Source organism: Rhipicephalus microplus, chromosome 6 (assembly GCF_043290135.1).
Source record: "Rhipicephalus microplus isolate Deutch F79 chromosome 6, USDA_Rmic, whole genome shotgun sequence".
Classification (NCBI taxonomy): Eukaryota; Metazoa; Arthropoda; class Arachnida; order Ixodida; family Ixodidae; genus Rhipicephalus; species Rhipicephalus microplus.
In genome coordinates, this window is record NC_134705.1 from 40,852,743 (window position 1) to 40,867,796 (window position 15,054).

At 47.4% G+C, this 15,054-nt stretch overlaps 1 protein-coding gene across 8 annotated transcripts in view; it reads right to left on the reverse strand.

Annotated features, from left to right (window-relative positions):
- Nucleotides 1–15,054, reverse strand: part of Klc (kinesin light chain) — a 181,506-nt gene that overhangs the window by 62,496 nt on the left and 103,956 nt on the right. For all 8 annotated transcript variants that reach the window (XM_075865941.1, XM_075865937.1, XM_075865940.1 and 5 more), the window contains exon 6: nucleotides 5,713–6,020. In XM_075865941.1, coding sequence (XP_075722056.1) covers nucleotides 5,713–6,020 — 308 coding nt within the window. The remainder of the gene's footprint in view (nucleotides 1–5,712; nucleotides 6,021–15,054) is intronic.

A 15,054-nucleotide genomic window follows, 5' to 3' on the forward strand; every position in this document is an offset into this window, starting at 1 on the left:
TATTTGAAGATAAATAAATATACCATCCGAAAGTGGTCCACGCTGTGCTTGGTTCCAATTCGATCACTAATATCTGTTTTATCATGAAGTGTCAGGTGTGTTTTATTGCATTGGAGAACATTTTGGCTGCCTTCCATACAGGGTTCAGTTCCAGTATTATGACCGATATCTGTGACTTCATGAAGAATTAGGTGCAGTTTGTTGTTTTAGAGAATGCTTTAATTACAGACAACGTCCAGAAGTCTTCCATACAGGGTTCAGTTGCAGTCCTATGACCAATATCTGTCTTATCTTGAAAGTTTCAGGTACAGTTAGTTGCGTTAGAGCATATTTTGACTACAAAAAATGCCCAAAGGCATTCAACGTAGTGCTTGGTTCCATTCTTATGACCAGTATCTGTTGTATCATTAAGAGCCAGGTGCAGTTTCTTGCATTAGAGGATATTTCTGATACGCTTATCATTCGAAAGCCCTCCGCACAGGGTACAATTACAGTCTCGTGACCTAAATCCATCACATCATGATGAGTAGGGTGTGGGTTGTTGCATTGGAGAACATTTCAGCAGCAGACAACATTCAAGAGCCTTCTATACAGGGTTCAGTTCCAATATTATGACCGATATCTGTGACTTCATGAGCAGTTGCGTGTGGTCTGTCGCTTTAGAGATTACTTTGACTAAAGACATCATGCAGAAGTCTTCCATACAGGGTTCAGTTCCAATATTATGACCGATATCTGTGACTTCATGAAAAGTTGGGTGCGATTTGTCGCTTTAGAGAATATTTTGACTAAAGACAACATCCAGAAGTCTTCCATAGAAGGTTCAGTTCCAATATTGTGACCGATATCTGTGACTTCATGAACTGTCAGGCACAGTTAGTTGCATTAGAGCACATTTCGACTATGGAAAATGCCCAAAGGCATTCTACGCAGTATTTGGTTCCTATCTTATGACGAATATCTGTTGTATCAATAAGAACCAGGTGTTCTTTGTTGCATTAGAGGGTATTTCTAACACATACATCAGCGGAAAGCCTGCTACTCTGGCCTCAATTGTAGTCTTCTGACTTAAACCTGTCAGATCATGAAGTTTCAGGCGTGATTATTAAGTTAAGTGCTATAAAATATGAAGTGTAAATGCGCCGCCTCATTCACCGAAGAGAGGAGGGGGTGCTAAGTCAGCCCCTACATGGACATAATAGGAAGGGGGAGGGGCCACTGCGACAAACTCCACCCCCCCCCCCCCATTAAGGAGAACCCTGCACACGCCTATGACTATGATAGACGTACAGTATTCTAGCCGCGAATGTTCATTCGCGGGAGCAGCACACGCACCGAAGTTGATTTCTGATGCATAACTGTAGTTACCTTGGGCACTGGAATGTCAATTACTTCTAAAATAGTCTAAATTGTGGTGGGTGAAGCACTATCAATTTTTAACGTGTTCTCATATCCTCTAAAACAAACGAACCCGCTCCAGTTGAGAACCCACCGTTCTTTGCTGAACTTGGACAGTTTTAAGCAAAAAGATCAAGCAACAATGTGCATCAGCCTTGGACGCATGAGTGTCAACGCGGCTGACGTGTGCCAGTGGTTGCGTGCCCTTTTCCTCTACAGGCGCGACTAGACGCTTTTGACGCATAGGCGCATGCATACGCATGCCAGTGGTTGGCACTTTAACACACCGAGTTTACTCCCACGGTGACCACGCCATGAATTGGGTCATAACATTCTTTTCTTTCCTTTTTCTCCAGCATATTGACCCCACCGAGCATGTACTGAAAACTGAAGAAAGCATTGATTGATATGCGGGGTTTAACGCCCCAAAACCACCATATGATTATGAGAGACGATGTAGTGGAGGGCTCCGGAAATTTCGACCACCTGGGCTTCTTTGACGTGCACCCAAATCTGAGCACACGGGCCTACAGCATTTTCGCCTCCATCAAAAATGCAGCCGCCGCAGCCTGGATTCTATCTCGCGACCGGCGAGTCAGCAGCCGAGTGCCTTAGCGACTAGACCACCACGGCAGGGCACCAAACAAAAAAATCCCCAGACATCCGGCTATGACTTTGCTTTATACCACTTCACTTCACGTATGCAATGTCTGCTGGTAATTAAGGCTATTTATTATCAGCTCTAGCAATGCAATGGTTCTGCTGGCAGGCACAAACAGGACACTGTTCTCGATCCAGTTATTTAGGTGGCTGTGCATGAATATAATCTGAAAATGGGGCATAGACAACAAAAACTTACAGCTGCTCACAAAAAAGGCATAAAATCAACCATGGTACCTGCACAACGGCTGCAATGCCATATGGTGTACTACATACCTTGTGTTCTTGAGTTGTGGAACCACTGCACAACTCGACAACATGGGATATGCTTTTCTGCCACTAAATTGGCAATGCTGTATGGGACTGCACAATGATTTTGGCTTTTCCAGCTTGGTGCTATGGTCAGCTTGCCTAGCCTTTGCAACAAGTATCTCCTTTCTATCACCACAATACTGCAAAGAATTCTCATGTCTTTATTCGTGCATGCCAACCCACAGCCATATCTCTGCTAGTGATACAGAATGTGCTTCGATTAATCTGGCATGATTGTGGCCCTGTGCATGCAGCCGTTTTGGGGGTGTATCTCAAATGGTCGACATCGCCTTGCAATTCAGCGGGTATTCTGTTTTGCAACAGTCGCCTAGCAAATGTTCGTCGCCACCGAAGCAAAAGTGTACAGTTTTTTTATTAGCGCAAGTTCCCCTTAAACCGGTTCTCATTCATTCTTACGATCGCCCCGGTCTCCCGTCTTCCAGCTGACGTCACTCCTATGTGACAATATGATGAGATAAGTGACTGCACCCCAAATGTATTGACACAGTGAATGTGGCAATCACTGTACAGCTGCTTTGACCTTGTGTTGCACCACTTGGCTGTGGAGAGGTATATCCCCTCTAAGCAATTCTTGCTTTTATTGCTCTAAAATTAGTGTTACATGAGTGCGCCACTGTTTGTGATCGCACAGAAGTGATCCAACAATAAATGGCACACCAACAAGGTTTCCTACCGGTGAGCAATCTGCCAAGAGCATCAGGGGACAACTCACTCCGGCAACAACCAATGAAAGGTAAATACTCCTCGATATTCTAAATCCTTTTCCTAAAAAAGGTCGGTTGAGCAATAATTCCCCCCATCCTACACATGTCAAATTTTAGAAAAAAAAAAAGTGCAGTCAATAATTATGTAAGCACAGAGAAGCAAGTCATGCGTCAACAGTGTCTGCTTCTGGAATCAGCACTTCCTAAATTTCCATGGTCCCTGCTGATGCGCATTTGCACCTCTACAGTCGAACCTCAGTATTACGTGATTGGCCCGGAACAACCTTCTGATACGCACTAAGCAATGTACGAATTAACCATCAATGCCAATTTAGCGGCTACTTACTGGTCAGAAAATAACGCCACAATCCTCACAAAAACGCACATACACACACGCAGGCACAGAAGCTTTATTTAGGAACAGGCAGCAAAAAAATCCGTGATCTTCACTTGCCGCCGTAGTGGCCTTGCCGCGACGATGGCATTTTCAAAATCGGTGAGGCCACAAGTCAGCCGGTCCATTAAGCCGCGCTTCTCGGTGAAGGCTCGCATCACAGTTACAGCACATGCAGCTTCGGATAACGAGGGGTCGTCATCCACTTCAACTCCCTGTCCTCACTTTTGCTTGAATCAGGACGAGGTGCAAAGGCGGCAAAAATGTCGCTGTCGGAAAAGCCCAGAGATGTACCGACATCTGTGTTCACATCTCAGAAAATGCGGACGTTAACTTCCTCAACAAGAAGATTCTCGCAGTCTTCAGTGTCCTCACCATCCTCGTTGTCATCCTTGCCTTCTTTTGGCATCATGAATTGTGCTCGCGCGCAACAGTTCTATATTGTTACATGCTGTACCTGCATCCATGAGTGTGCAAGCAGGTGTATAGCACCCAGGAGGTCTATCTTCTACGATTTGTCGATCTCCATGAGCAACTTCCTCCGCAACAGATTTTTACGGTAAATCTGCTTGACAGTGCGGATGCCCTGATCGAGAGGCTAGGCGAGTGCTGTTCTGTTGGACAGCAAAAACAACAGCTTAAAGCCAACAGGTTACCAACACATTGTTGAGTACTATCAGTATGCTCCTTTTCATGGCAGCAAAATGGCAGTCCAGCTGACGTACGTACTCCTCGAACAGCTGGGCTGTCATCCAGGCTTTTTTGTTGTGGTTGGAAACAACACCAGATGGCAGTCGAGCGCCTTTGAATAACCGCGGGTTTCCATACTTGCCAATCACCATCAGTGGCAGCTTCTCAGTACCAGTCATATTTACACCAAAAGCGACCGATACCCAATTTTAGCCATGTTTCCCGCCTATGCACTTCTCGTTCTTGAATGCCAATGTCCTGTTTGGAAGCAGGCAATAAAAAAGTGCCGACTCATCGAAACTGAAAATGTCGGCGGCATCGTAGGCTGTCAAGGCTTCCTGCAAATCGGTGTCCTGCCATTCAACAGCGCCTTCTTTGTTTGCTGCAGCAGCCTCACTCCAAACAGCCTTCCCCACTATGCCGTAACGGGCTGCTTTAAACCCCGACAACCAGCCGTTGCTGCAAGCAAAACCAGGGTAGTGCAGCTGATCTGCGAAAGTTCGTGCTTTTTCAGTCAAAAGGGGTCCGCTAACCAGCAGGTTCATGCTCCGTGCCTTTTTCAGCCAAAGAAGCAAGGCCTTTTTTACTTCAGGATAAGCGGAGTCTCTGATGTGGTATTTCTTCAAATTGCTGCCCGTGCTGCCCGTCAACTTATTGCGAGCGTTTCAAATTCCACACACAGTCATCAAAGGCAAGTTTTTTTCACAAGCTACTGCAGATTTCTTGGCCCCATTTTGAATGGTGTGAATGATATCAAGTTTTTCTTACACACTTAAGATGTGGTACTTCAGCATAATATGCAGCTTTCATGCACGAATTGAATCACACCCCTCGTGCACAACACAACAAGAATTGAAAAAAAAAACACTACAAGCCACACAAGAAGAATGTGGGTAACGCAACACCACCACACCGCCGACACGATCAATCCTGAGGAAAAGTGAGTACAAAAGACCGAATAAAGAAATGTGCTAAGCTTGGCTCAGTGCTGTCGAGCACCCCCTACCAGGGGCAGTGACCGGAAGTTCCTGGGTTACCAAAAACCGATCTCGAACGCTATACTTTTGCGTGATGCGATCAACAGCAGCCGTACGCACAGAAAATGCATCAACGTGGCCATGTTTTGACATCACTATCACGGGCTGTTACAGTCTGATCGCTGGCTGTTGTATTCCGATCACCACAGCTAGTGTATTGAACTTCTGCGCGCACGAAACCTTGCTGATTTGCAGCCTGTGCATGACTAACGAGAACGAAAATCGTACATACTAACCATATGTAATACCTCAAGCAACTACGGCTTAAGCAGTCAGCCAATACATGGGGTTCAACAGGAACTGGGCGGGGGATTCCTCGCGACTATGTACAAACCGCAGCTACACATTAAGCGGGTACGTATTAAAAAGGTTTGACTTTATGCAGCTCTAGCAGAAAATTTTTGCTTAGAGGCATGCAAATAGGGACGGTGCATGAAATGAGCTTCAGGCATTGACTCTACATATTCACCTAGCATAAAACAGGCAAAATGCGTACCTGTCAACCTTGGCTGCCTTGTGCCATCCGCCATACTCGCCGTAGGGGGCGTTATCCCGGCGTTGACTCTTGTTCTCCTCGCGTTCTTCGGCAAGTTGCCAGATGGGCTTATTGTCACCAGACACACAGCCAAACTCCCGTTCGTGCGCCCGCGTCAGCACCTGCTTGTACAGCAGCTCAGCCTCTTTATATTTCCCCTGCTTGAGATAGGCCGATGCCAGGTTGTTTTTGGTTTTGGCCACATTCGGGTCATCGGGACCCAGTGTTCGCTCGTAGATGTCCAAGGCTCGCTGGTAGTAGCGCTCGACCTGCAAAACGCATCATGCACACACGCAATCTCAAGTGGGAGACAAGACAATATTGCAGCATCTTATTTCACAGAACCTAAATAGAAAATTCAACAACCCCAAGGCAATATTCGCATTTTCAAGTCTTGTGCAACTTTTCACTTATTAAATCATGAAATGAGCGAGTTGATCCAGATTCATGTTGAAAAGATAGTGCTGAAAAACCAAAGAAACAATGAAAACACAACATGAGCTAGTGTTGTGTTCCCTGCATTCATTCCAGCCATGTATTTTAGTGGGGACATGAGAGCCATTTACTATATTAACATGCGTAATGAACGAACTTGCATAATAGACTCACCCCAAAGTTCAGTGATCAAAATTAGGATTTTTCTTTCTCCCGCGTAATAAACGCATCCGCTTCAATGATCTGCTGCAGTTCCACAAAGCGACACCTGACGCCTCCTTGCCTGTTGGATCTTTCCAGGTTTTTTTATTACACCGACCTCAGTCGGCCACTTCAGCTCGCTACCTACCCCGCCCCCCCCTCTGTTGGCTGCCGCGCACCATTTTGTTTTTCTTTCTATCTGCGTGCGGCACACCCCGTATTTTTTAATTATCCGTGCGCCACAGCCGGGTTCACAAATGGTGTAAGTGTACAGATATCGCAACTGACAAGCGCACAGCAAGTGAAGGTCACCAGACTGCCTGCGCCAATTAACAGTCACTTTCTGCAAATGCAAACTTTTAAGGTTCAACCCCTTGCATGCAATTTTCGCGCAATGACAACTGGATTTGCTGTCCCCATAGCTGTCGCGAAGGTTCATTCATCCCCATCTCATAGTGAGTTTCTGCGAAACCAGAAAAGATCGCTTGTTGCCCAGAAAAGTGCCTGACAAATTTTGCCGCATGGGAGCACCCCTGAATCTCGCTTCACTAGTAATTTGCTCTTACTGCTTGATATCCAGGTGTACTTCAAGGATCGCTAGATATATAGGCTACCTTTTCAATAGTCACTTCTCGTGTGGACAGCAAGGCAGCGGCGGTATTTTGTCGTTAATCTCGTTATCGTCAGTTTGTTTTGATGTTTTCATGATAGCTTGCTACAATGTAACTTGCTGCAATGTCAACAGAGTAGTTTCGCTAGTCGTGCTAGGTTGCCACCACAAGAAGTTGGCTAAGTGTGTTGTAGTGTCGTAGTTGCACACTCCTGGGCGCCACCCCTCGATGTCACAGTAGATAACACTGTTGCGGTTAAACGATCGTGACAAATGAAAGCTGGTAAAAGCTTTTATGGAAGGCACAGGCGGCGCTGGGACAGCTTGCAGAAGATAGCACCATCAACCACAAAAAATGAGTCAAGTGCAACACAGAAGCTGTTTCCAAACAGTGTACGGGTATGTCAACCACGAAGGGCTAAGCGACCCAAAAGGGCTAAGCGACCTAAAAGCCGAAAAGCTTTTAAATTTGAGGACTAGGTAGCAAACGTGATAACGACATTTTTTCTGACAGTTTAGAAGCTCTTTCGGTAATGAACAAAAAAGATTGCTCTACCAGTTAAGACAAACAAGATTTTAATTGCAGTTCTGTCGATTACTGTCAATTCATTAAAACTTTTTTTTTTTCTCCTTGCTTGTAACCCACCCACCCCCTTTTGCACGTAGCTATCTGGCCCCTGCCAGGTTGGCGTCAAGCAACCTTGGTTCTCTGCCTGAAAAGTTTGCAGATTCCTGGCTTAAGCCATAATGATTCCTTCTGTACCCACTGGCTAACACGTACCCTGCATGAAGCAATAATTATTTGTGAGTCAGTTTACTGCACCAATGAATTTGCCAATGTTGGGAAAGAACAAGGGTGAGGTGGTGGCCACCAACCAACGCACTAGTATGACTCAGCGCCGATAACCTTATCACAGCTATCTGCTTACACATGCGTCAGGCGAAGCACTACTTCAAAAGCTTACTGCACACATTTAACAGACGACAATGTGAACACTCTAAGCCACTGATGACTGCTGCCTTGTGGTGAGAGACCGTGTTCAAGTGCACGCAGCTTCGTAGAAACGAAAGCAGCTTGCCGTTACCGAGTTGCGTATTGCAGACACCCAGAAGCCTCGACACACTGACGTTATCACACATAAACGCAGGCGTACGGTACAGCAAGCGTAGCCCTCTTGTTACCATACTGCAGGCTTTTATCAGGAAACAACCGAAAAGCACGTTCATCCGATACTAGGACTGCTAGATCATCACAGTGTGCACATCATTTGCAGGAAGCTCGTCATCACCACGTTAACCCAGCCAGGTAGTTTTCGCATTAGAGCAGGTTCTTGAGCGGAGTGGGTACAAAGAAAACTGCCATGGCAAACGTGCATGTGTGGTACAGCGACCGGCCTGGCAGTAATGGTGTGAGCTCAGTAGCCGACGAGCAGCACACAATGAGCAGCCAGGAGACGATCAGCTCCATGTGGCTGTAATACATTTCAATGAGAGTGTGTAAGTTTTTGCACAGTAGCAGATAGGAGTTTAGATGTGTACCGATTAATTGCCTAAAACATGTACACATGTATTGCTGGAAAGCCGATAATGTCTTTTCTGTCACTATGCCCATTACTGGGTACCCTGAGCACAGCATTATAATAAATGCTCATTAATTTGACTCCCATTAATTAAAAAAATTGGGTCATTCGAATATGCGCTCTGGTCCTGGTCAGCATTGTAGTTTGATGGCATCAAAGTCTCGTTAATTCAGTCATAACTGATCAGAATTCAGTTAATTTGGACGATGCTTGGAAAGCACCAAGCACAAAGCACTGCAAATGTTCATCGCAAAGGCGTGAAAATGGCCTTTGCAGACAAATTGAATGGCCGCAGGCTTTCAGAAAGGCGTGGTCGCTGTCCACTATCTTACAGTGAAATCTCGGTATAACGAACTTCAGGGGGTCGTGGCAATTTGTTCGTTATTTTGAAAAGTCATTATAGCAAAAGCCCAGAAACTAACTATGATTACAGTCGAGCTCGCTTATAACGAACCTGGCAGTGACGCGGCATCCGTTCGCTGTATCCTTTTAAAAAAACAGCTTTTAAAAAAGTTGTGAGTGAAAACACAAACTTTTTTTGCCCCAAAAAGTCCGTGACACATGTGTTTATAAGAGCAGAAGCTATAAGGGTGGTCTCGAGTTCATTTAAAATGGCAGGGTGCTCATTCGCCGAGGCCCGTGGCATAAGCTGCATGAGGCACTGGCTCCAAAACTTCGTCGTTCTCGCAATGCGATTCCTCCAAATCGCTCTCGCCATGTACTTCATTCCCAATGCCCCAATCCATGCAGGGTTCAGCAGTGTCGGCATCATCATCAGCCATAATTAAACCATCTCAAAAGATGTCCCACCCGCTCTCCCAGGTCGGAGTCGACAACGCACTGCCACAAATCGCCGCCGCAGTTTGGAAGCTTCAGGCTCGGAATCGGGCCCGACGTCGACGAAATCAGCCTCGCGAAAACAGTTTCGCGCGCATGTAGCCGTCACCGCCGCCAACGAAATATTCACGATCTCCACACCTGAATACCGGGACGCCCGAAGGGGCAAGTTGGCTGCCAGGTGGTCAACAGCTATGAGCAAGCACTCTGCAACGTGGCACTTAACGCGCGTATTACCTTCAAGCCAAGCGGTCACACTTTCGAGGTTTTGTTGAGTGGCAGATAAAAACGTGTGGTCCTCCCGTCGGCCATCATGACCACACACGCACACAAGAGCGAGCAATACGCGCACACGCGACGCACATGCCAGAATGCGTGGAACAGCTCTGGGCCCATTTCCAGTCAGAAAACGAAACTAATTTGAGCCAGCATGGCGGGCGTCACGGAGCGGAGGAGGCGAGCGAAGGGGTTGTGATCAAGAGAGGAGAGCAGACTTGCGAGAGAAGGGCAAGGAGTTGCGATAAAGAGAGGGGAGGATGCGGCGGAAGGGCGACCTTGAAAACCAAAACACACGGGAAGGAGGCAAGTTGGGTAGCTTGCTTGAAAGGACCGCGAAACTTGCACATAGAAAAACTTCGAAAGAGTGCCTGCGCGCGCAGAAGTGGCGGTGTTCGAAGAATCGGCGGCCGTGGTCAAAAAATTGTTTTGTTGCGCCGGCGGGTTTACGTGGCCTCACGAACTTCGATATTTTGCAATTTGTTCCGCACAAATTAACCGCCGTTTTTGCACTTCTGCACGCGTGCGGAAGGCATGCTGAGCGGAGTGCAAAGTGAGCGAGAACAAGTTTTAAACAGGAAACGAATGGCAAATTATCAGAGTCGGTGGGGTGCATACACGCGTGCACCAGATGCAGACTATCAGATACAGTCAGTGGCCGACGATGTTGGCAAATGGTCTGGTCACTCCAGGCCGGCACCGGCGGCGCCAACGACGGTACCAGCGATCAAAAATAGGGTAGATGGCCGACCGGTCTTCAAAGGATCGGTGGCAGTGTGAAAACGCGGGCCTCATCTGGCGATGCGGCGTGCTCAGAGTAGCGGGGGGGACAAAGGACGGAGGGATGCGTAAAAAAAGCAGTCGGGGCATGGGTGAAGAAAACAGCTTTCCTTGCTCCATGGGTTGGGGAGAGCAGCAACTAGAGGGTCTCGGAGGCAGGGTCGGCGTTTAACAATGTTACGTTTGGCCAGGCAATTTGTCTGGGCAGATGCCATTGTGCGTAAGCCGGTCTGCTTGGGAGGCTTTCAACCCCATCGGCGCCCAGCCTCCAAGACGCTGTCCGGTAGACGTTCCAGGAAGCAGTCGGGTCTCAACGGAAGCTCCACGAAACAAGCGTTTTGTTGAGCGGGCTCGAACAGCGGGGGAACGGCGCCACTGTGGCGAGCCTCATTAAGACAACCTCCTGACTCGGCATTTGTCATTTACACGAGGCCATCTCAACGCACCGACAGCCCGGAAGCGTGGGAACGCGTCGAAGAAGCCGTTCACCAGTATCGAGCGTTTGGACTGCCTGAAGCTGAAAACAGCATGAACCGCTGCTGACGTTCAGGTTCGCGGCCATCTCTCCGGAGGAGCTCAACTTTCCCTCTCCAGACTCTACCTCCTCGCCCTGCAATGCCTTCAAGGCGTGGGCCGGGTGCGTCTCTGCGTGGTGCGTTCCTGTTACCATTGGACCGTTTCGCCCAGCCGAGTGGTGCAATATCTGCACCCTTTCTGGTGGGTGGACCACAAAGACTTCGTCCCCTGCTTTGTGGCACGAGTGATTACCGCTTTTTTCGGACGGCGGTGATGGTGGGCTGTAAAAGCCGGAGCATCTTTGTAAATAGGCGGAATCTTGTACGGAATCATGAGCTGAACCTCTGTTGTACATAATGCGGGATCTTCTCGATTCTCTGTACAGTTCCTTTCTTTCTTCAATAATGTAAATAAACCTCCGTTCTCCTTTATGAACGCGTCTCCTCACTGTCGAAGATCGGCTATGCGAACGACGGCGGGAAGCCAGCTACCTTAAAGAGAACCCGCCGTACCTACCATGCCATCGAGACCTTCCTTACTTTTACAACTGGTGGCAGCGGTGGGATGTACCTCACGACATGGTGCTGTGCTGTGGTGAGTACTTGGTCTTTGCTTTGACTTTCCAGGCTTCATTTTGTGAGTGTTAGAAGCTGGATTGTGTGTGAATTTGGGAGATCACCTATTTGTGAGTTAGAGGGATCACCTAATTATGTGTTAGATGCAGGACCAAAGTACAACGGAAATCATGGAGGTGAGGACACTGCTAAAAGATAATCTTTTGTACATTCGTGAAGACCTGGGCATTAAGATTAAGGAAGGAATGGGCAGGTCACAAATTTTAGAGCTAATTTTGCAAAACGCCAGTGAGGAGGCTATCGAATACGCATTAAAAGCTTTGAAAAGGTTGGAGGAACGAAATAAGAAACGAGAAAGAGAAGAAAAGGAAAAAAGGGAACAAGAGAAAAAGATTAAACTACTGGAACGTAAAATTGAAGCAACGCGGCAAGAGTTTCAGCCATCCCCAAGAGTAGCACATGTGAAGTGCGATGATCAAATGAGTGAGGTGCAGTCCAGAGCTATAGAGAAGGCTAGCACGTGTGAAAAGTGCAACAGGTTTGAAGATGAACCAATTGTGAGAGCTGCAGAAAGATGCTACTCTAATGAGAGAGGCCACTAAAGGTCAGAGCGAATGCGACGAGGTGCGGTGCCAGTTAAATGCTAGCGAAAATGCTAAGATAGCTGTAGGAAAACTGGTACAGACCTCAACTGTGGTTGTCGCGATGGTGGATCTTGCAAATGAGGTCGAAGTGATCAAGAACATCGGAGAATGCTCAGGAGATACAGCCAAAACAGATAGTAAGGAGAACAGTGCAACTGTAGGCAGCTCCCTGCAATGCGAGCTAGATGGCTCGAAGGAAAACAGCGGCACTGTTCATAAGCGCGTTAAGCTGTCCGCCAGTCTAGAGTGCGAAATAGGTGATTTTTCCGAAAATCGTTTAGACGGCATGGGTTCGACAGCTGATGAATGCTGTGAAAGGGTGGTCGATCTTGAGCAGCGATCGGGAGGCTTGGGAAATGAACCACAAGAAGCGGCGCAGACGAAAGCGACGTCGGAGAGCTGCGAGCGAGACAAAAGGCACTACGGGTGTCAAGAAAGGCTCGACACGTTTGAGCGTAGTGATCAAAACTAGAGGTTCTGCATCGGCGTCAAACTCCGTTTGCAGGCGTCCGAGCCACCGGACAACAAGTAAAAGAACAGCGGGTTCTTCGCAAATGCAATCAAAAAGAAGGCACCAGTTTCGTTGGGTGCGTGAGCACAGGGTTAACGCAAGTAAACACAGTTGGGAAATCTAAGTGCCAAGGGGATATGGGAAGTAGTACAGAAGCGCCCTTGAGGTGCACAACCGCCAATGTTGCAACCCGAGGTGAATTCCCTAGCAGTGAAGGGATAGTGGGTAGCAAACAACGCCGTAAAAGAGCGAAGCGTACGCGCGCGACGAAACAAAGGGATCGAAGGGGAAGCAATCAGCCGGGCGAACAACAGAAGGGTAGGTTATCGGCCAGTTCACACAAAAGGCCTTTGTGTCATGCAGTAGGGCACCAGCGGCGAAGTGGTAATCTACAGCGCACATCCTCACGACAGAATTCGCGGCAGAGGTTTACGGCTTTGCGAGGGCAAGAATGTCAAAGGGGTCCTAGAAGAAAGGCCACAATAGCTAAGCACCGCACGGGAGCTAGCCCAAAGAGGGCATGGCCACTCTTTCCCACGCATGGCTCAAGTGCCCCCCGCGAACCTGACAGAGACAGGCTGAAATCGCGAATGACGCGTGTCTGCGCCATTCAGCTGGTAGCGCATACCCGTCGTTGCCTAGGGCGTTCTCGAAATCCTCCAAGACCATGACCGCCGCGTGTACGATTGAAGAAGTGAGGGATAGCTGTAAGCTGGAGAGTCGGACACATGAGTTTTATTAGAAGCATGCTTGTTTGTTTATTTTTGCTTTTAAAGTAGTATGCCTGTGCCATCTCCACGGTTAGTTTGTTTAGCTACAGTTTTCACTTCTCGTATTTGTAAACATTGTAAGTGTTTAGGTTATGTTGTTATGCGGAAGCGGTGACCCGCATCGGTCAACCGGCTGCGTGAAATGAGATTTTTTTTTTTTTTTTTAGATAAGAGCACGTAAGTTGCAAATCAAGTTTGGTATGCCCGCTAATTTTCGAAAGCGCAGTAGCGTTGGTGATGATGATGATGGTAGATTTTAGTGGCGCAAGGGCAACTCAGGCCAAAGAGCGCCAAACACACGGTTTTCGGTCGATTTGATTATAAAAAGTCTACTCAGGGTGGCAAGAGTAAAAGAGTAGTGTATAGAACTTAAACTTAGGTGTAGTGACTATGTGTGATGGGTTTAAAACGGGCTACGCTTATGGGTTTTACAAAGTCATGCCGTGTCGTCAACAGTCCTTGTCAAGACAAGGAGTGCGTGCTGCATGACATTTGATAAAAAAGTCTCAGCGGTTCCCTCAGGATTGAGAGGAGGCTGAGATTAGGGAGAATATGTTATGGAGTGTAGGAAGCCTACACTAGCTAAAAACTTTAAGACTACTTTTGGGGGAAACAAGGGATCGTCTCCAAGAAAAAATTGTGGATGAGGCGGAATGTGACATTTGTACAGCTTTGAAAAGTGACACAGTCTTTCTTGTTCGAGGTATGGACAGGTAATTAGAACGTGAACGACAGACAGCTCATCACCACATTTTGCACAATGTGGTGCTGGAGAGTTCTTTAAAAGGTGCGAGTGTGTTGCATGTGTATGACCGATCCTGAGTCTGCACAGTGCAACCTCTTGGTGCCTGTTACGTTTTTCAGTCAGATATCTTCCTATTCTTGGCTTTACTAAGTGCAGTTTGTTTGCGTTTGCTGCGTTCCATTCTTCTTGCCATTGTCTACGCATTCGGGATATGATGAGTGGCCTCAGGTCCTCATACGGGATGGTGTCTACGTCAACTGATGGGCGGAGTGCTGCTGACTTCGCAAGTTTGTCCGCTATCTCATTGCCAGCAATGCTGCAGTGTCCCGGAATCCAGCATAGCGTGATTTTGAGCTTAGATTTGCGGGCTGACATGATGCATTTTCGAAGTGTATTAGTAACTGGGTTTTTGAGTATCTTAGTGGAGGACAGCGCAGTCACAGCACTGAGAGAATCTGTGTATATGATTGAGGCTGGTTCTTTCTCTTTTAAAATGTGCGTTACAGCTAAAAGTATGCCATAGCATTCTGCAGTAAATATACTGGTATGTTCGTTCATTGTTCTAGATTCAGAGAAAGCGGGACCGTGTGCCGCACATGCGACTGCGGAGGACTTGGAGGCATCAGTATAATATTCAGCACACCTGTATTTGGCCTGCAGGTACTTGAAGTGTTGATCGATTGCTACTGGGTGGCCATTTTTTCCTACGTCTAGGAATGACAAATCACAATCGATAGCCTGCATTTCCCATGGCACAACAGTGTCCTTGTGAGAGGTTAGTTGAAGATTGGAGACCGGTATGTGCATATTTCCAAGGTGTGAG